The following is a 22,794-nucleotide window of genomic DNA, read 5'->3' as shown; positions in this document are numbered from 1 at the left end:
CCCCCGGCTGGGCGGCAGGAAGCACCGGCTGCCCAGAGGGGTGTCCGGACGGCCCGGGCGGGCAGCACCGGGCGGGGCGGGGCCGCACGAGCCGCTCCGGTGCCGCCGCCTCTCCCGTTACATAACGGGGGCCGGGGGGGGCGGCGCGCGCCGCGTCCCGCGCCCGCCTCCCGCCGTGTCCTCGCGGCACCCCCGCCCCGCCCCGCCCCGCGTGACACGGCGGAGGGGAGGGGGGGGGGGCGGGTCCCAGCGCGTGCCTCCCCGCGGCCCGCCTCCCGGGGAGGGGCGGCACGTGCGCGCCCCGCCCCGCCCCGCGCGCTCAGCGGGGAAAGTCGCCCTTTCCGCTCCCGGCCCGCCCGCGCACGCTCAGTCCTCGCCGCCTCGGGCGGCGCGGGGCGGGGCGCGGACCGTTCGGCGGGGCGCAGGCGCGGCTGGGACGGCCGCCGGGCGGGGCGGTGCTTCCCGCCGCCCCCCTCCCATCGCCATCCCCGTCCTCCTCCTCCTCCCGCCTCCACGGGGGCCGGGTGACGCACGTGCGCGCGCCCCCGCGCGCTGTTGTCCGCTCGCTCCCGTGCCGCCCGCCCCGTGCGCGTGCCAGCCGGCGGCGGGGGGCGCGCGCGGCGTGCGGGGCCGGCACGCGCGCTGTTGTTATTGGCGGCGCCGCCGCGGCCGCGGCGGAGGGAGCGGGGCGGGTGGGGGGAAACGGGACGGGACGGGGAGGAGCGGAGCGGGTCGGGCGGCTCAGTCAGGGAGTTCTTTAAAGATGGCCGGAGCGACGGCCGCCGCCGCGACCCCCGTGTACTGCGTGTGCCGCGAGCCCTACGACGTGAGCCGCTTCATGATCGAGTGCGACATCTGCAAGGACTGGTTCCACGGCAGGTAAGGCGCCGCGAGCCGCGCCGGGGCAGCCGCCGGGCGGCACCGGGCGCAGGCGGTGGCAGTCGCCTTCCCCCCTCCCGCCGGGGGGGACAATGGCTGCGCGGCGGCAGCACGGGGGGAGCGGCGGGCGCTCGCTCGGTCCGTCACCACCCCCCCCGCCGCCGCCGGGACAGTGCCGGCGCCTGCGGCCGTCCCCGGGCACATGGGTCCGCGGCTGTGAGGGGGCGGACGGGCCGGGCCGAGCGGGGGGGGCTGGTTACGAAAGAGCAACAGATGCGGGGCTGGCGGGGCCGGGGCCACCCCGAAGTTGTGCCGACTCCGCAGAGGCGTCGCGTGTCCCCCCGCGCCCCCGGGGGGGTCTCTCCCGGGACAGGGCCGTCTCCCGGCGGACAAGTGCGGACACCGGGGCTATCCCCGGCCGGGTGCGAGCTCCGGGCTGCCCGTGCGTTTTGTTCGTGGGGCGGCGGAGGAGGAGAAAGAGGGTCGCTCCGCGCCTCTCGCCGCTTTGACGTTTCCAGCCCGGTCCCGAGCGGCCGCCGCGCGTGTGTTTTGCGAGCCGAGCGTGTGAATAATAAAAGGCCCGTCGGCAGCCGCTGCGAGCGGGAGGAAGCGGCGGCGGCGGGGATTCACGGGCAGTTAAACAAAGGAACAAGTTGGGGGCCCGCGGCGGTTGCGGCGGCGGCTCGGCCGGGCCGGGGCTGTGGGGCCGCTCGGTGCCGCCCCCGCCGTGCGGGGAGCGCCGGGGAGCGCGCGGCGCCCGTGATTGACAGCCCGGCGTTTAAATACCCCGAGCGGCAACAACAACAGCGCCGGCCGCCCGCGCCGCGCCCCCTGCCGGCCAGGGCCCGCACCGCCGCCCCCCGAGCCTGCCCGCCGGGGGCCGTGTGCGGGGCCGTAGTTGTTTGGGTTTGTTTTCCTTTTATTTATTTTCCGGTTTCTTCCCCTCAAACGGCAAAAAACAAAACGCGGACCGAAAGTAGGTTGCGTGTCTAGGTGTTACTTAACAGTAATTGTTACACACGGGTGTTTTGTTGCCACGTTTTAGGACGAAAGGAAGGCTCGCAGCGTTTCAGATGCTTACTTGTTTGATTTGTTCTTTGTACACGGGCTTCTCCCGGCTCGAATTGCAGTGTAATAGAAAGTGTGAAAAGGGCTTTGTAAACCATAAAAACTGGCAAAGCAGGATTGTTGTACCTTAAAAACAATCTGTCGTTAATATTTTTAACTAGACTGCTACTACTCTTGCCAGTACTGTTGTTTAGAGCGAGACACACAACAGCTCTTCTGGGTTACAGCAGCTTAATACAAGTTTGTCAGAACTCGGTCACTGCCTGCAATAAAGGTGCAGGCATTGCCTGAAGTGTTTGTGCAGTTACAGAATCTTTCTCTTCCAAGTCTTCTACATTTGTGTAGTTGCTCTTTCAGAGTGTCCTGACAATTGCTCAGGTTCCATGCGGGCTTAACTTAAATGCCAGCCTTGTGCGTCAGTATTGCTGGGGTATGGGTGAACTAAATTTCTGAAGTTGTTGGGGAGGAAAGCATTGTCTGATCTTAAGGTGGGACAGACCACTTGGTAGCTTTCTTGGATCTTGATGTGCAAAAAGCTCCACCCAGGTTCCTGTGAGCTCTGTCATGTAATGGGTAGAAAAAGCCTGCTAGCACTGAACTGCCTTGGTAGTCTGAAATCCTAAGAGTGGAAAATAATCAGGCCAGCAAGAGCTGGCAACGGCCACGCTGCTTTGGGATTTAGTTGCATGCTCACCCAGTCTCATGACGAAGGAGTGGGTTTTTGGGAGACACCCTGCCAGCTGTGGTCTGCTCTGGGAGTGCCTTTCCCCTTGCTTTAAGAGTGTCTGAAGACTGTTACATAGCTTGTGAAAGAAAACACACACTCTCAAATCTTGAAGTTTTTGGTGAACTTCTTAGTTTCATGTATTCTTGATTTTATTTTAAATTTTTTTCCCCTGGCCTGTGGAATGGGACTGATGTGTGTTCTGTCTTAAGAAACATATAAACCCAGGCTGTGGTGTGCTAGCATGATACCTAGTGCGTATTACTGGATTATGGACTCTTTGCTGCCTTCCTGTGTGTAGTCAGGATAGTGCCTGAACAGTACAGTGGAGGCTGTACAAAGTCTGTTCTGGCAGATTGTTATTTAGTCCCTTTAAATTTGTGATTTTTTTTTTCTGTGTATTCTTCTTGCACTCTCTGTCTTCAAATGATTTGTACTTTAGTTTGTTGTTATCAATATATTAGTTGTATGAAATACGAATTTTATTGCTTTTGTTAAATAAATTTGTGTTAAAGCAAATGTTTTGTTATGCCTGGCAAGGCTGTGAACCTGCTTTGTGGGTTTCAGTTACTCTCTGAGTGGGCCTAACATCCAGCCACAGTCTGGTGTAATTACCCCTTGTGAACAAAAGAGCGTAACACGGGTGCCTGAGCGCTGTTTGAGGCTTCGTTGCCTTCCTGAATGGCTTGCAAGAGTGCGGAGACTACAGAGCTTTAGATGTGACAAACTGTCAAAGCTTTTGGACGTGCAAATCCATTTATATTTTAGACAATTTTTGTGTTTTCTCCATCATTTTATCTGCTTTAAATGAAAATGTCGCATTAAGCTGATTCCGGCTTTCTGACTTGTCTAGAATATACTCCAGCTAGAATGAAGCATAAGAAGTCCTTTATGTTGCTCTGCCTGTTCAACTTTTTCTTGGATCTGTTGCATAGCTCTTGAAACCTGTTTAATTTCTTGGTTTCATCTTCAAATGATATGTATCATTCTATGATACTTCTTTCTGTCTCTGTTTTTTGCTGTGCCAAAGTTACATTTTTTTTTTTAAACTGCTCTTGCAGTCAGCTCTGTTCTTGAAATATATTTATGAAGTTTGCAGAAATCCTTTTGAAATTTTTGTCCTATTTTCTGTCCATGATACATGTACTTGACTAGATTTATACGCCTTGCATAGATGTGACTTATTCCTGTAGACTAGATCTCAGGTCAGAACAAACTGAAGTTTAAGCATATCATTCAGTTTTTGTCTGCACAGTGTAAGGTTGCCTGTGATATTTCAGAAGTAAAGCACTGTAGAATTGACCTTTTGAGGAGGCTGGCTTTGTAAAGGTGCAGTGGTACTGTACTAGTTGTAAAGGAGTGTGGAGAAGTCAGTCAGGTAAACTGAGAATTAAAAATGCAGGTGCCCCTATGAATTCCTGTGTGTTGCACTTTTCTGAGGATGTTTTGTTTCTCAGCAAACATACAGTGAACTTCTAACATGTCTCAGTGATGAATAGGTTAAGAAATTATCTAATGTGTGTGTGTCAGTTACAGATCTCTGCCTTTTGAAATGCCTGCAACCTTTCTAATGTATTTTTACATTACAAAAAGGTGTTTTGTTTTGTTTTAATTACACAAAGGAAATGTTTTACTCTTCAAAGTTACAGCAGTGGGGTATAAGAAAGGGAAAGCATCCTTTTTTTGTTGTTCAAAATAAGCAGTTTACCTGAAAATGTCATAATGGTGTCAACTTTGGTGTCTTCCCCTCAAGGAGAAAATTTTTTATGTTTACAGAAGTATTTAATTTGAGCAGCTTAGAGGGCAGTCAGGGAAGTACAGCACTAATCTGTATGTAGTGTATACATGTACATGCTTCTGTTGCAAATCAAAGTCAAATTGATTAAATTTATATGGAATTGTTTTTAAATTGATAGCTCTTGCTCTCAGGATTAATTTTGTATTTTGTATAGTCTTGAAAGAATTAACTTTGCCCTTTCCTACAGCAGTTCATTGGTGGTATTTTGCCATTAGGTGTTTGATCTTTTTTACAGCTTTGTAGTTATTAGAAAACATTTAACAACATAATTTGAAAATAAAGGTGATTCATGTACTGTTTGAAGATTATCATTTAAAGTGCAGATGCCTTGAGGCCTTTTTTCCTCACATGGAGGAAAAATTTGTTGCCGAAGTCACATCTGAGTGAAGTTCACATAGAAAATATTTTTTCTGATATTGTAGGGGTTTGAACACGTCTTTGTTTGGTCTCTGAAGAAACACAAAACTTCTCATCCATACCTTAATATGATCTCATTGTAAAATTGAGGTTTCCCCCTTACAGCTGTTAGGTTCCATGGTACAGGTCTGTCTGAACGCACTGATTTGTACTCTCAAGGCAGGCTTTCTCCTTAAGAAAAGAAGGAAATGCATGTGCTATAGTGACTACTTTTCCTGAATTGGTTCTTTGTTTTGGAGCTTTATACACGAGGTTCTGCACGATGGGCTTTGCCAACTCTTTGCTGCTGAAAGAGGCTGTCCTGCTCCTGGTTGCGTGCTACTATAATTCCTCTTTTGCTGGTTCAGTGCTTGCCTGATTGGTAAATCAACTCTGCTCAGAAAACTGACAGGGCCCATTCTCTTGCTGGGTTAGCTTTTTGTTGGGTTACTCAGTTGAGTGGTCTTGTCAAAGGCTAGGATGAGTCCTAGAGTGTTGAAAAACACTTGAAGGAATGTGTTGTGGGAAATGATACTGGTGGGAAAAGACAGAAGAGTTGCTCATTTTTTTAGCTCACTGCCCACTTTGGGATTGATAGCTCACCCAGTTTTGTAGAGCCTTGTTTTTGTGTTCAGTCACCATGTGTGATTCTGCCTGGGCCCAGTTGCTCATCCAGTGGAGCTGGAGGACAAGGGCATGGTGATGCTCGTGTCAGGGAATGTGGAGGTTGCAAAGAGACTGCTTACAAACGTTTTCTGATATAGACCTTCTCTTTACAGAAAATTAAGGCCTTGTAGTTAGAAACATCCAGGGACCTGAACTGAATCAACAAATCCTTCTCTGGTCAACAGAGCTCTGGTCTGGCACCAGAGAACTTTGAAGCTGACTTTCTGGCTCTTGTGATGTATAAGCCTTAAATCCTTTATGCGGCAATTTGGTGGATCTTAGGGAAGTGTTTTAGACCTCAAGGGAAAGCTGTTGTGTTTTATCTTACTTTTCTTTGGCTTAGCCATGTTTCCTCAGAAGTAAGATGGAAGTCTCAACTTCAGTCCAATGAGCCGTGTACCCTCTGCCAAAGTATTAAGTAACTTGAAGTGACTTCAAGCTCTTCTAACAGTACAAAAGCTGAAACAGTTTTGGTTAAACTGAAAAGAAACTTGTTATAATGAGGATGCCAGACAAGCACTTGTGTAACTGGGTGTCTGTTTCCAATCCTTTTATATTCTTCATTTGGACAAACCATTTTTTTCCTCTTGGTTCCCATCTGTGAAGTGGGAAGACTTATTAATATATATTAAAGTTAGATGTGTTCTACCACAATAAGCACTGAAGAGTTGCAAGTATTCAAATTGCTTCAATTTTTGAAACTGTGTAATAACATGTAGAACTGTGTGGAAGTTTTTCTCTTTATGGTCTCCTTGAAGAACTGGCTTTATTGGAAGTAGGTGTACTTTGAAAGTTAACACTCGTTCCTTTAGATCTGTAATTTTGTAATTTTTTTTCATTTGTTCTGGAGTTAAAAATAGTAGATGGTTTAGCTTATGCTTTCTGATAAAGTAAATAGGACAAGAAAAAAACATATTATCCAATAAAGATCTGTAAGAGAACTGAATGGTGCACAATCCAGCTTTTTAAATTAGAGTCCAACAAGATTCTAGTGAGTTTCTAAACAATTATTTAATGGTAATAGTTCTAATTTCTAAAGCACAAATTATTTATTACCTTTTCAGTGTTAGTTAAAAGAGATCCAGATATAGTTATTTAAACGCTACCTCTAATTTTCTGTAATATTATAGTTCACCTGTATTTTTGGTATAATTGTTTTGTTTTGGTCTTGACTGTGCAAATGAAGGCGCTGTAAGTATTTGTGTAATTGAACAGTGAATTTTTTATTAGCTAGTCAATTTATGATAATTTTATATTCTGAAATGTTTTTTGTTGATGCTCATGAAGCACTTGAGTGTCTTCCTTTCTCTTTATGTTTAACATATAAATGATTTGAGCGATTCATATGTTTTCAGAAGGCTCAGTTTTGTGACTTCTGTATCTAAGAACCAGAGAGGTGAAAGGAGTCTGGTTGGTGGACTGCTGCTTGGTGCACCTAATTTCTGTATATACCTACTAGGTGCTACAGTGCAGAACGTGAAATATATTCTTTTTATTTTAAACTTATCTTGATATGTTGATAATGATGCATTCTCTTAGAGCAGCACATTTGCAGTAAAATGGCTTAAGCCTTACAGTGGAGTATCACTCTGTTAACTGCTAGTGGGCAAAATCACATTAATTTTGTTTTCATTCTTCATTTGTGGTTTCTAGTTTGTTTTTTTTGGATAGTTTTCATATTCATTAGCAGATTTTTTTTTTATGATCAGTGCAGTTTCATATTCATTAGCAGATTTTTTATGATCAGTGCAGTTTCCGTGCACTTTCTTTTGAAAGATCATGCTGTAATAGTGTCTCCATTCCATTCACATGACAGTTTGCACTAATTGAAGATGAACTAATACTCTTCGTGTAACTATCTGTACTTTCCCTACATCACTGTGAAATAAAATACCATTGTCTCAAAACTGCTCTGAGTAATCAGTAAAGATTTCCACAGGTGCAATGCACATACTTAAAACCGTAAATATGCTCAAATTTTACCTTTGTCTCATTGCTCAAGTATGAAAATTCAATTAACAGCATTGCTATTGCTTTATCATCAACATATGAGAAGTATTTTAGTGAAATATATAGCTTAGAAAAAGCTAAGCTATTTTTCTTTTTGTCAGTCCTTTCTAATGTATTACAGCATCAGCTCATGAATACACAGAACTAACAATCTGTGGAGTATGAATTGTCGTGAGATGTCTGCTGTGTGGTGGTAATATGGATTTATGTGGCTGGTAACCCTTTTCAGGTCAATTCTGCTTTTGAATGGAATTAATATTTAATACTGTTTTCTCCATTACTACAGCATTAACTAAAATTGACTTCAAAACTGGTGTTTCTTTTTGAAAATACTGAGTTTATTGTTGCTTGGGCAGGTATAAATGCTGATGTTCGCCACAAAAGCAAGAAAGCTTTTTTTTTTTTTTTAAATCCTCCCACATTATTCTGTCTTAAAAAAAAGCCAATTGGAGTAAGTATGATTGCTCTAGATTTTTAGTATATTGTGGTCTGAAGTCTATTTATTTTCAGCTGAAACTGTCAGCTGACTTTGTTTCCCAGCTAGGCTGGGAAATTAATTTCGTAAATTTAATTGTGCTTGTTCCATTTACATGAATACTTTATTCACTTTAAGGCTCTTAAAGCTGTTTTCATGAAAATGAATGCAAGGGAAGGTGACTGAGAAATGGAATCTTTCATATTGAAGATACGTGGTTGCTCTGTTCTTGCATTCTTGCCACTTACCAGGCAGTATTTTCTAAAGGGAGTGACATTTTTCTTTTGGAATATCGATGTTTGCCAATAAACTAAGTCCAGATCAGATAAATGAAGAGCAGCCAAAGAAATTGCTGTATCTTATTACTCAGCAGTACTTGTAAGACCTCTGGTTGTCTTGCTCAACATACAGATTTTTAGTTTTGTTTCAATTACAAGAATATTTGGATCTTTTCGCTGAAGGATTACATCATGCTGTTGACTTGCAAAACTTCATGTTAAGAGCAAGCAGAAGAAGAGAAATGAGGTGTTGCAAGTCAGCACAGGGCTTTCAGGGTACTGCTGGGCACATCTCTGAGGTGCAGAGTGCTGTATGGAGCAGTCTAGAAACAGTACCAAAAGCTAGGTATGTGTGCTAATGGGGCACTGTGCTCAGGAAAATATTAACAGTCTGCCCCCTCAGCATAGTGTTATCCCTTATTTCATGCAAGTGTGCAGTGTTGACATATCTCAGCCTCAAGCCCTCCGTCCTAGGTATTTCTCCGTGCTTCTATTGCTTATGTAACAGAGGACCAAAATCATGTCAAGAAAATCGGTGTGCACATGTAGTCTCTTAAATCTCAAGCTACCTTCTGACTACAGTATTTGTCTGCCCAGACGACATGTCAGTATGAGGCAAAGTTGAGCAGCAGCTTGCTGCCTCTGATGCTGTGCTGTCCTGTGTGAACAGCTAGGACATCTCGGGGCATCCCTTTGCCTCTCCTAACACTGCAGTAAGATGTGCTGCCCTGATGGAATGAGTATCACAGAAGTGGTTCAGAATGCTGTTCTTACTCTGGCTGACAGCGGATGGAACAGCTGTAGTATTGAGTGATTGGCCTGATGTCCTTGCTGAGAAGTGCTTATTTAGCACTTTAGAACTGAGTGAAAGCAGATGCCTTGGCTGTTCCTTCCACTTCCAGCACGGTCAGCTGGCTTGTGCTTGAAGCATCATGAAACTAAAGGATTTATGTATGAACTAGGGTTAGAGTATCATTTGAATAATTCAGAAATTGCTGAAGCAAAGATGCAGCTCTGAAGACCTTCTGCAAATGTTACCTCCTGACTTTTATATTTTTGCCAGTAAGGGCAGATTCTAACTTCCCTTCAGTTTTTGGAATTGATGGCTCAATTAGCATTGCCAGTGAGAATATTCTGAGCATTCTATTTCCTGGTCCTTATTTGTCTGTGGAAATAAAGCTATTGTCTAATGAAAAAAACACAGACCCTCACTTTAGAGAAGAATAAGCCTTTCGGCTCCTGGCTGGTTATGATACTGAATAGATCTATCACTGTAAGAAGGAACAAAATCTTGTATATTAGTGAAAGGAAAATATCACTGGTACCAGTGTTCAGCCTCTCAATGTCAGGTGCTGTTACTTGCTTCCTACGAAGATGCTTTGAATAGAAGTGGTCTTTTCTTGCAGCTAGTTCCTTACATTAGGGAACATATCTGACATTTCTCTACAACCCTCTTTGCTTATTGCACATTAGTGCTGTTGTGCCTTTTATCGTTCCCCCCGCATATGTTTGTGTCTAGTTGGCTGGATCTTTGTTTTTCATAGGGTTGCAGTGTATCTAATTCTCCTTATTTTCTTTGATGTCTGAAACAGTGATGTGGGGACTGGGACAAGGAAATGAGCCAATATCATGAACAAGTGGTAAAACATGGGGGAAAAAAGCTTTAGCCTTTCATTATGATCAGTGAAATGATGTTGAGCAGACATCTTGTTTGTCTGGACTAAATTTACGTGAAACAGGCATGGGTACATTTACACCATGTGATTAAGAGTGAGCTGCAGTGCATTCCTTACTGCTTCTGATACACCTGTGCCCAGAAGGGAAGTGAATGCATCCCTGCAGTGTGTGATGGTAGTTCTCAATGCAGGCTACAGGGAAAATTCTCAAGGAGTTGCTAATGGACCACAGAGCAACTTGAAGCAGTAAAGCCTCTATTTGCAGTTCTCCAGTCCATTCCAGGGCAACAATAGTAAACTCTGACATGATTTTCATGGCACATTATTAAATGCTTTGAATAGTCTATTTTTTTGGGGTGGTGGTTTTTTTTTTCCCCTTGTTTTCTTTTTTTCTTGTACCTCTTAATAGGGAATTTGGAGATAAAAGTAGCAGATAAATGCTTTGTATAAATGTGTTGGTTAACCTAGTAAAATAAAATTCTGGTTTTTATGCCAACCTGAGGAAGCTGGACAAGCATCTTCCTAACGTGAAAATATGCATTGCTCTGAGCCCGTGAGAAATCCGTAAGCTTTCTATGAAGCTTATGCACTACAATATTTTGGAACAAGTTTTTGTTAGGAAATGTGCTCTATCTCTTAATATGCTTGCCATGTGTTTAGAAGAAAAACTGTAAATCTCTGAATTACCATTGTTGGAAACATACTGACTATGTGCCAAGAGGATGGGAGTAAAGTAGATACTTCCTTTTCAAAACTGTACCAGACACAAAATAATTGAATGGAACTTAGTTTTCAGGTGTCTGAAAAATTGGAGCTGAGATCAGAAGATTTTTTCTGTTCAGGTGGGGTATCTACAAAGAGGGTAAGCAGCCTTGTATAGAGGAGTCTTGTTGAAGAAAAGCTGGATGCAGAGGACTCAGGGAGAGTAAAGACAATGTGAAGAAAACTTACCAAAACAATGAAAATGTGGAGCCACAGTGACCAGTCACTCTGAAGCGATGTGAGGAAGATCCACGTTTTAAAGCAGCCAGTGGGTTTGGTGAAACTTGCTGATAAAAATGCATGGTTGAGTTTTTGATTGGATGGAAACTACTTTATGGTGTGCAGAACATAAGGATGATGATCAACATTAATTCAAATTTAAAATATAACTTTCAGTATCTTTCTCTGAATGGAATCTAACCTGAATCAGGTGCAGCTAGTGCAGTTTTAATTACTGCATTTTATGAAGATAAATACATAGTTTGAGGTTGTCTTATGTAACTCTGTCTTGACTTGCTAAAGGAGAAAAGATGTATTTTAAAAGACATCTTTTTAAAGATGTCTTTTTAAAGACTCTGGGTATATTTAAGTTGATGTACTACACATTACATTGTAAGGTTGTGGAATTATTTTTTAATTTTTTTTCAGTATTTTTAGTTTCAGTTAGTTTTGTAGCTGATGCTATGTAATATAAACAAACTGATAAATAAACTTTTTTTTTTCTGTAATTGAATTGTAAGAAAATAGCTTAATAGTTCACATTCAGCATTATGTCAAACTCATTAAAGGCTCTTTAGAGATCATTGACCTCTAAATCTTTATCTAGGAAACACTTCTGGTAAAAGATTGTTCTTCTGTCAAGTATTTACTGCTTTTTGCTAATTATCCAAGAAGAACCTCTTTGGCACTTTCACATTATGTTAGTGGAGGTTGTAAAGAAAAGCAAAACATCATTATCACTTTGAAGCCAGAAAAGAAACACCCGTCAAGTATTGCTTATACTCCAAAAAGCCTTGCAGGTATGCAGCATGTCTTTGGCAAATTTCAAGTCCTTGCCAGTTCCTGAAATATTTAGAGAAATGGACAGTTCTGCCGTTTTTAAAAGGAAAACAGGTGCATTCATAGTCCAGGGGATAGACTACTATATTTCTGTAGGAAGTGCTATTAAATCTGAAGACTCAAAAAAAGTATTAGTATGTCTTAAGAGCTGGAAAAGGTTCTGCTGCAATTCATGCTCACTTTATCTATTTATTCACTGATGTCAGGAGCAGGGACCAGAACTTAAGATAATCTTGTCAGCGTCTGAGGGTTTTAACCAGACCCTGGTGCTGGCGTCATGTTACATTCTATTCAGGGCCCATAATTCTTGGATACTTTTCTGTAGAGTAAGAGGTCCTAAGTGGGGGAGATAAAAGGTATCTTTACATAAAAAGTGAGCTGGAGGTGAACATTTCCCTGAGATGTATGGGTTTGAACTCTAATAACCTGAATAAGCACATCTCTGTTTGAAAAACAAAGTAACTTCTCCCTTCATAACAACTTTTTAGTGCCCAGCACTTTGATAGTTTGGCTTAGACACCAGGGAGCGTGGCACATGCTGGGTGGGAGCACAGGGTGAGCACTAATAGGGGGTGCTTCTGGAATTTTTGGTTGAAGTGGTGAGGTACAAGCTGAGTGTAGGTACTTCTGAGGTTAGCTTTCTTCTGAATTTAAGTAGGCTTCAGGGATCAGCATCTTTAACTGGATATTGCCCTAATAGCCATATATAGATGAATGATTTCTTCTGTGTTCTTGCAATTTCTTTTTTCCCCTGCTGTTTAGATGGATTTCATATGCTTTCGTCTGTGGCCATTGGCATTTTTCCTGTCTGTTACCTTTCCCCTTCCATCAGGACAATTTTCACACATTGATATTTACACATATTGGTAAGGTCAGAAATTTTCTCCCAAAGAATTAATTTTGTGTTTTTCACAATCAGTGAACCATAATGTCTCTTGTAATTTTTACAGGAATGGTAAATCAGTATTCATCTCCAGGGGACCTTTTGCAATAGGCCCTCTGCTTCATGCTTCGTATTTTTCCAATGCATTTCTTTGAACATTCTTGTTGGAGTCATGGAAATTTTGCCCGCTATGAAGAAAAAGCATTTTAAGAGATACATATGTGCACACTACACATACACTGATATATGGATAAAATCATCTTCTTTTTCCTCCTATAAAAGCACACACTGTGAAGTCAAGGTTACCGCTAAAAGTGTGTGTGTCAAAATTTAGATTAAAACATGTGGATTTGTGCTTTTGCAAATACTTCAGATCACTCTAAATAGCATATGATAGAGGAAAAATGGTTTTGGTAACCTGGATCTGAACTCATAAGAATTTTAGATTAAAATCAGTATGTCCAATTATATCCAGAATAAAAATAATGGATGCAGATAGAATTCAGTGCTGGTGTAACTCAACCCCCAAACTCTTTTTAGCTTTGTTCTTCACTATTTGAAGTTTCCACATGGTCTGGAAATTACTGTGCTTCATTAATTCCATCTGAAGAGGACTGAACAGTTAGATTTCTGTAGCTAGAATAATGTGTAGAAGTAACTTCTTGATATATTATGGAGTGCATTGGTGCGGTTTTGACCAGCATGCCCCTCTGGACTTCTATAAGCAGCTGAGAATCCAATGAAGATTTCTAGATTATAGGCATTATCTAGTTGACTGAAGGAGCTTTTCCTACTTACTGCTCTGCCAGCCAGCCAGTGTAACATCTGATATTTAGACTCATTATCTGTGTATCTGAAACAGTTTGCTTGTATCATAGCTTAAATAGAAGTTAATGTAATCAGATACTCCATCTGCTTTTGAAATGAGCATGATGCGCTAGAGATGAGCCAGTTTGCTCTCAGATTTCTTCAGAAATGAAGCATCTGTCTCTATTTGCTATTGACTGCAAATCTATTTGCCTTATACAAGTAAGGTATTTCAAAGCTATAGGAGCCACCGTGTAAATTTTTGTGTTGTGATTAGAAGATGCAGAAATTATTCAGCTTAATAAAAAGCTTGCTAAAAAGTCCCTAGCAATGTCTGAAAAATATTGCAGGATGGAGGAAGAATTACTCTGTTGAGAAGATGAGTTGAAAAATGTCCTTGGTTTTTATTTTTAATTTTTAAATTTTTCTTAAAGGATAACTATTTAATGAGTTGAATTTTGAAGGCAAAGGATGCTTTATTTCAGATACAGCTGTAGAAGCTCTGAATGCTACTGTGAGTGTTAAGTTACTTAGTGTACGGTTCCAGGAGGTCTTTAAAACTAATCCAGGTAAGAAATTTTTTAAGCCAGTTGGGTGGTAAAGTGTTTTTGGTGTAAGGAGCCAACTTAAAGGTGTGTAAAGCAGGCTGAAGTCAAGTTTGCTGTTACTGCAGGCTGTAAAGGAAGCAAACAGACACACAATAACTCAAGAGTAAGGGATTTGCAGCAATGGAGTTTTAAGGTTGTGCCAATACTGGTGCTCATGCTACAGTGTGGGAGACAGAAAAATGTACCTCCTGATGTTTTTAGCAAAAAGTCCTATTTTCAAATCATCCCTGACATAATTTTTCAATTGAAGTGACACAATGTAAAAACAATCATTAGTGTCCTAATCAATCCCCTCAAGGTCAGGAAGTCCTTGTGGGTTTACTGTTGTTCACCTCCAAATCTTTTTTTTATCATTTGAGATACTTGAGAACAAGACAGATCTGATGGTGTCTACTGACAGCGTTACCCAGGATGTCGTAAGCTTTGCAGACTGTGTATTGCATAAAATAACAGTGTTGATAGTACTTGTCAGGCTTCATAATCTTTTTAAACAGCTCATCTTTATTAGGCAACATGATCTTTCTAAACAACTCATCTTTATTAGACAACCGGAATAACCAGCTTGTACTCTCTCTGTAGGAGTCTGCAGTCCGTGCACTTTGTAGATGAGGAACATTCAACACTTCTAGCTGTTGAGGAGATGGAGCTGCTAAAGACATAGCAAAAAATTCCCAAATGGATTAAAAAATGCTTAGAGTGCACATTGCCTAAAAGAGGTGGTTGAACTAATATTAGAGACACTTGTTACATAAAAATGATATAATAAATGGGTTTTTTGTGAGACTTTGATGTAGGTAATTATGGAATTTAGAAACTGCTGAGAGTATGCAAGTCAGTGAGTATGTAGGAACCATTAGTGAGATTTTGTTTTGATCAGTCTCTAAAAAACACAGGTATCTTCCCACTTTGGAGTGGTCCTCGTGTGTATCTTAAACTGGAAGGTGGGAATTTAGCTGGAGGTTTGTCCTTTTGATCCTCTCCTGCTTTACAGAAAACTGTGTTTGATGTGGTTTAGAAATGTAGCTTCTGAACTGTTTGGATTATTTGTTTTATAATTCCTGTTGTACTTCAGTGCATTACTGGAAAGAATGTTTGTAGGCAAATAACACAGTGTTGGTGGCATAATGTCATACACCTGCTGGGTACTTGCCTTAGCTACTGCTGCAGCTGGAGCTACAGATAACTGGTCTCAAGGAACTGATTAGACACTTCATCAGAGAAGGATGCCTAAAAGAAGCCAGACTAGGACCATCTTAATGCTGTGCTAAGAAAACCTTGGTTCACATATGACATCTAGTGCCAATGTATGTGTCTCTTAGACTTGATAATGCTTCTCTTGATGTTGTGCAGGTGTATGATTAAAGTTGAGGAGGTTTTTCAGGTGTAGGTGGGGATGTTCTGTGTAATGTTATTGATAAGTTATAGGCAATGTATCTGTTAGGCCACAGTAGTTCTGAGTCTTTGTGGATAATGAAGTCCCAACAGTAAGCCTAGCCAGGTCTAGTGACTTCTGCTGCTGGGAGGAGCTGTCCTACTTCCCATACCCTTCTCTCCAGGTTACATAGTCCTCTTCTTTCATGGATTGCCTCTCACACTTGCCCAACTGTGACTTGATAAACAGGCAAAAGACTGGCTAGGTTAGTTTCTGTCAGATTAGTGAATAAAACCAGGTTGCCTTGTGACCAGGCAAGTATCAGGGCCATTGCAGGGAAGGGGAATGGGGATGCTTGCTTGGAAGGGAGTGGGTAACTTGCCCTGTTCCAGTGGCTGCAAGCCATTGAATCAATATAAGCTATGTCATGTAATTTGTTTGTTGAACCTCAGGTTCTCTTCATAGGGTGTGTTTTTATAAAAAATTCTGTTAATTTCTGTCTTTTTTCTTTCCCTTCCAATGCCCTCTCTCTTTGAGACAGGTAACTAATATACCTCTTCTGTGTATAAAAGGCCCTTGCTCTACCTGATAGGAAACTGCGCTGGAAATGGAACTGAAATTCCTGTTTATTAAGTCAAAAGACTTGGTTGGGGTGCAAATAGATCTTAAAACTAGATAACATGCAGTATTTCTTTGAGATGGCTAGTGAGAATTGACAGGAGTCTGTGCACAAATGGAGCAGAGGAAGATTAGGACAAAACCTAAGAATCTAAAAGCTGAGGCAGGCAAACGAGTGTAGACCGTATATCATTGAATTGTTAGGATTAGAAAAGACCTCATAAGATGATTTGAGTCTAACCATTGAACTACCACTGTCATGTTCCCCACTAATCAATATCCCCAGGCACTACATCCATAAGTTTTTTGAACACTAAGAGATGGTGATTCAATCATATATATCTATTTACACATGTAATTAATAATTAGGAACATGTAATAAGCAGCTTTAATTTGCTGTGTTAAAGTTGCCATAGTTGCTTTGTTCCTGAAGGAGTGAATGTTTCATTAACTTTTATACTGATTTCCCTTTTCCACTCTTTTGTTGTCTCTGTAGAGCTTAGGTTATTTCTTCCTTGTTTCTGCTGGGGAAATGATGGCAGTTTGGGGTAGTAGTTTGTTCTTTGATAGAATGCAACCACACAGAGGTGCTCAGTTAAGATGTCTGTTTCAAAATGTGTATGGAGGCTGCTTTAAATGGTTGAAGATTTTGTAGTGTGGTTGTTTTTTTGTTTTATAGAATTCAGACAAGAGTGTTAGTTTTGCCTTTAAACCTCTGATTTGAAGGTATTATTTTAAAGTACCTTATTTTTGCTTATTGTAAGTTCAGGATTTTTTTTTTTCAGTAAGCACAGTTAGAATAACCCTGTTTGGGAATTGAAGTAAGGCTAATTACCTAAATAAGATGTAGTTATGTGCCATGGCGGCTTACTAGGTTCTGTTTTATCTTAGGGGGAAGAACTTAACTGTTGACTTGGAGTCTTGAGGATGAGATAAAAATATATCATTGAAGAACTTCCTTAATTGCTTTGAAAACCTTTGTCATTAGTGTATACAGAAGCAGTTATTCTCTCTTTTTGTTTCTCCCTTTCAAAGTCCTCTCTCTCTAAACCAAACAACTACTATGTGTTTTCTTCTGTATGTTTAGGGCCCATAGTACCTAATACTGCTTTTACAGACTGTGCCTTATAACCAGAACTGACATTCATGGTGGCTGTGGTCAGATAAATTGGTACTCCAGTGTTCCTAGAATTAATTGAAATCCATTGTTAATCCTTTTTCCTGCATCAGTTGTGGGAAGGAAGGATAGTTCTCATTTATTTCAACAGGCTTCATGCAGTTGCAACTTCACTAAGACACAGTGCCTGAAGTCAGATTGGACTATTGTTCCTTCTTCTCTTTGGTGTGTCAGTCTGGCCATGCTGGGAAAATGAATGGAGAAAGAGGAGTCTGAACTGCTGTAGAGAATCTTTCTGAATTCCTAAGCAGTGTGCTTTGCTTCATATGTGTAGAGTTACAAAGATGACTGGTTTTAAAGTGCTAAAAAGAATTTCTTCATGTCAGATCAATGTGTATTTTTTCTTACTTTCAGACAAATATTGTGTCATGATTCATTTTCTGATATCATCTTTGTTTCTCTCAATAGTTTCACACTGAAATAAGGCCTTCAGCTATCACAGCTGCTTTCAAAATGCCTCTTTTTTTCCCCTCTGCTCTCTGACAAGTTGTTTAGTTTTGAGGTCTGCTAGTTTTCTTAAATATTATTTCTTTGATTTTCTTGAGGCAGCTTATTTTGCCAAAATCTACACTAGAAGATTCAGGTTCCTTCAGACCGTCATTTCTGTAAAACAGTGTTTTTAAAAGGATCCAAACAGAATTAATTGTAAATACTGTTTTTTAAAGCAGCTTCATGCAATCAATCTGGTTGGGAAGAATAAGTAGGAATTTCATTTGGCATAGGAAGGATGAAGAGTTTGCTATATGCTTAATAGACAATACTAAACAGGAGGAATACATCAGAAGTACTTCAGCAATGTTAACTTGGCTCTATCAGGAAATTGTCTTTAGGAAAAGTAACTGCTCATAAAGCTGCTCCACATAATACGTGATGGTGGCTGCCATTATGGATTAACCTGGACTGTGTGTCTCTTCCTAGAAGTCAGACATTGTAGTGAAAATGTTGTTTGACCTCAGTGTATATTTTTGCACATAAAACTGTTTGGATTTTCTGAGCATGTAATTATTTGACTTCAGTTTGAACAGTATTTTGACTTCATTTTGCTTAAATTCGTAATTGTTACACGAAATACTTGTGCGAAAAATCAGCTTTCCACACAATATTTTCACCAATGAAATAAGAAATAAGAACTTGTTGTTTATGCCAAATATTCAGTTGTCAAATATTTTCTAAAAGTAATAACTCTCTCTTACCTTCATTCTAGCAATTTCAATACATTGAACGTAGTGCACTTAAAAACAGATCTTGGAAAAAAAAATGTTTTGAGTTTCAAAACCATACCAGTTTGTTTTCAGACTGGACTGGAATTGTGGAATGGAAGAATTAGTTTACAAATAATGTACATCACTGTTTTTTCCTATAATTTGACGTAACATGATGATTATGTAGATTATGTGGCTATTTTCTCAATACAAGTCGAAGGTTTCTTGTATTTGTAACTGAATCTATTTAATTATGTAACTTGATAGCTTTGTTCCATTGACCATAATTTTCCTATTAGTTTTCTACATTTCAGAGTCTATTTTTTAGAATTAAGCTTTTGTTGACAAGGTATCGTATACTGATTTTATTTATTTTAACCTCTGCGCTTTGAGGGTGTGAAAAACACTGTTACTTAAGAAAGAATTATATATACTGATTTTCTTTCTCAATAGAAAAATGTGCAAGAGTATTGCCATTAAAAGTGTTTTCTGAAAGGACAACACTAGCATTACTATCAAACTTTTAAGTTTTATTTCAGAAGGTGCCAGAAGTCTGAACCTTTGCCGCCTCCTTTGGAAAATTCAAAATAGATCATATACCTGTTGGCATGTTTGTGTTACTGCAATACTTCATTTCAGAGAAATATTACATAATTTAAAAGGAGTAGGGTTGAATTACATTAGGGAAGTCTAAACCTATGTAATGAACATTAACATTTTTAATGTGCAATTTGAAGGTTAATCATAAGTAGACCAAGGCCTCTTAGGACTTTGGAAATATCAGAACAGATGTGTCTCAGCAGTCAAAGGTCAGAGTTGTTTGTATATTATGGCATGCAGCATTATTTTTCTTGGGATTCTTATCTGTGTTGAAGGATGATGCAGTATTTAATAAGTTAGTATATTTTTAGGTATTTTGAGAGTTGGCCTTACATGTCATTTTTCTGCCCTTAAGAGCTTGGTGGAATGTGTGTGAGTGAATGTGTCCAAAAATTAAGGAAGCTGTTGGGCCAACATGCTTGTATTCTATACATATCTTAAAACATCGTGGGTTGTTTGGTTGCGGGGTTTTTGATTTGTTTTGTCTTTTTTTTGGAGAAAATGGGTAACTTAGGGGAAGTTTTCTACAGATAGAAAAACAGAAGAACTGCTATTTAAAAAACAACTTTAAAGTGCAATTTTGCATGTTCTTTTTGTTGTGTCTGATATCAGCTGCTCCCTTTTAAAAGGCATTTTGTTTTGCAAAGTGAATATGGCAAAAGCAAAACCTCAAATATTTTTATGCAGTGGTTTGGGTTTTTTTTTTTTGTAATTTAAAGCAGTAATTCAGTATCTAGTGTATAGAATTTTGTCATTTTCAAAAATTATTTCATTTGTGAAGTAAATCCTTTTTAAGTTTATTCCAAAGTCCAGGTTTATTCCAAAACTGTTACTCTGCTTATCTTGGTAAGATGAAGAGCTAATGGAAAGAATCACCAGCTTTCTCATGTTGCTTTGTGGCTTCTTTTGGTCTGTTTTGTTTTCTTTGTAACTTCATGCTTTTTGAAGCATGAGCTGGAGGGGAAATCGTTTTGGAGCTGGAGGGGAAATCTATCCAGCTTAAAAGCTCACAACATTTATTTTAAGTTTTAAATTCTTCTTCAAATAAACTTCGTTTTTTCAACTCTTCTTGTGCTATGGGATAGTATGGAGTCTGTTCATAGTATTGTCACACTGACTTTGTCTTTCTCTTCCTAATTAAGCATTTTAATATTGTCCCATAACAAGTGGCAGATGTGGCTGGTTGTGGCAGTGACATCTTTAGTACTTCCATTGTTGTAACCTGTAAATATTGCCTTGGCATCCTTTTCCCACTTGGAAAGCATAGGCTTAAATTAAATGACTAACCAGAATTCCTTAAAATCTGCCAGACAGACTTCCTACCCTATACTTTTATTTGCATTCTTGGAATAGAGTAGGAGAAGCTAACGTTTGCATAACTTGCAAGCTCACTAACTAATTTTGGCAATAATTACAATAAGTTTTTTTTGGTTTGTTATGCTCAAACAGATTAGGACTGAAAGTAGCAGCTGCAGACCTTGTTACAGGTAAAATGAAAAGTTTGCTATAATGTTTTGCTCAGTATATTAATAGAAATAGCTCTCATCCCTGGTGATTTGAAATTCAATATTAAGGCTTGATAGTAAAAGGTATAGTATCAGCATAAGATTGCTAAACTGTCATCTCCTTATTGTTTAGCAATCACTTTTAGAAATACAAAGTAGAGATGAAGTAACAAAATATTTTCTTTCATGTGTCTTCTTGTAAATAACATTGTTATATATTTGTTAAGTAACTGCATATAAGTGAAATGTGTATAATTTTATTTTTTATTTATGGAGTCTTACTCTCAAGGTTTTCAAAACCTATCTGAAAAAGTGAGTTGAGTGGCAGTTTTTTTTTTCTTTTGGATCAGGTTATTGAACTGACTTGTCATGTGGCTGCCTGATGGTTTAGATTTGGTGAAAGAAACAATGGAAGCCCATATCAGGCAGTTTGGAGGAAGGAGTGTGGGACCTTTTTTCAGCAGCAACAGCTATGTTCAGCTTAATGCTGTGAGAAGCTGTACCCTGTGGTAGTGACTTTGGTTTTGGGACAATTAAGGCTGTCCTGTTACTAGTGAATCTCTGCTATGTCCAGCATTGCCTTGTTCCTGTCCTCATTGCTTTTAAGACCCAGCAGAGGCTCGCTACCTATGAATCTTGGCTGCTCTGTGGATGACTGGAAATTGAAAAAGGATTTTGGTGATCTGCTCTGTCAGATAATAGGAAACGTGCCTATACCCCTAGTAATTGTCTATAGCCCTGTGTTCTTGGTAACAGGGAACATGCTTTAATACCCCTAGTATTTTTCCACTCTTTCCATGCTTCTTTTTTGTTCTTTTCTTTTTTTCTTACTGGATGTCAAGACCTGTGCTTTCCCCCTCCTTTAATGGATAAAGCCTGGAGCGCTCAATGAAGTGTATCAGGGAAAGGTTATGGGTGTTAATGCAAGGGTGGACAAGAAGGACATGCTGAGTTCTTGCTCAGAATGAGAAAGGATGGTACAGAAAGAAGAAGATTGTCCACAGTGTTTATTCATGGAGAATATAAGGGGATCTTGAAAAATGTAATTTTTTTGTAGTTTTCTAGCTTGGAAAAGATGCAAGGGTTTGTGCTTAACTAAACATACTGGCCAGAGCCCCTAACCTGCATTTTTGCTGCACAGTGACCACAAAAAGTCAGATTGTTCAGGTTAGACACTGGAAAACAAAGATCTTGGAGCCTGAACTTCATGTGTCCCAATAATAAGTAAGAAACTTAAAAAAAAATGCTTAGTTTTGAGCTGTAAATCAACATCTAATTGTAAAATAATATCTATCCAACAATATCTGTTGAAATAGTATTGGACATGCCTGTGATGGCCTGCCCTGTTTCGTCATCTGCTAGGTGAAGCTTAGTAGGTGCAAAGTATGGTGCTGCTGTGGAGAGGAGTGGAAACTCTTGTGGGAGACTTCCTGAAAAGTCCAAGTGCATCTAGAAAGATGAGCCTGTTCAATTGTTTTGTACATGCTGCTGAAAGTTGGAAAAGGACCTTATGCAATTGAAGCAGTAGGGGGAGGGAACAGAAGAGGGTATCCAAGAGGATGATGTCCCGAGTACAACCCAGTTTCTTGACAAATTAGCTCTTTTTCTGTTGAAGGTGATTAATCTGTTTTCTGCTGTCCTTTTATTAGATTATTGAGAATTGCTTGCATCTCTCAATTTTCAAGATTTTATTCTCAGTATGCCTCATACATGGGAAATCTTGGAATATTCCTAGTAGGAATATCTTTCTGGTTTAATCTAAGGATTAAACTAGGAAAATGAGCATCCACACTTTGCTCATTTCTTGACTTCTATCAAGTCAAGAAATTACTTGAATCATTGAGTGCTTTTTTATGTAAGCATTCCCTTTTACACTGGAAATTTTGTATAATGGTAGGGTACATATACTATTTGTTTTAATAAATTAAATTTTTAAGTAGTCATATACCCTTAAGAACATTGAAAATAACACTTTTGATCAAGAGTGCTTTGGAGTTTTTTCTTAAATCAGGTTTCTTTCAGTCATACTAGCGAAGGCAGTTAAGCAGTCTCTAAAAATGATTTGGTTGTGCTTGATCATATCAGAAGCAGGGAAGAGAAAAGCCAGGCTGGGTTGAGAGCAAGCAGGTATTAGATGCAGACAATAGGTGCAACAGCCCATGTGGTGACTGACACGGATCCAGTATTTATTCACACTGTGCTGCTGGGGGAGAGATGTGCTGGGTGCCTTG

General features: G+C 40.4%; 1 protein-coding gene across 2 annotated transcripts in view; it reads left to right on the top strand.

Moving 5' to 3' along the window:
* Window positions 1-715: 715 nt before the first annotated feature.
* The window catches only part of KDM7A (lysine demethylase 7A), a 62,308-nt gene continuing 40,229 nt past the window's right edge, over window positions 716-22,794 (top strand). For both annotated transcript variants that reach the window (XM_064420824.1, XM_064420823.1), the window contains exon 1: window positions 716-879. In XM_064420824.1, coding sequence (XP_064276894.1) covers window positions 764-879 — 116 coding nt within the window. In that variant the 5' untranslated portion in view covers window positions 716-763. The remainder of the gene's footprint in view (window positions 880-22,794) is intronic.

The sequence above is a fragment of the Passer domesticus genome, chromosome 5, assembly GCF_036417665.1.
Source record: "Passer domesticus isolate bPasDom1 chromosome 5, bPasDom1.hap1, whole genome shotgun sequence".
Taxonomy (NCBI): domain Eukaryota; kingdom Metazoa; phylum Chordata; class Aves; order Passeriformes; family Passeridae; genus Passer; species Passer domesticus.
Note: the sequence above shows the minus strand (reverse complement) of the source record. Positions and strands in the feature narration are given on the sequence as shown.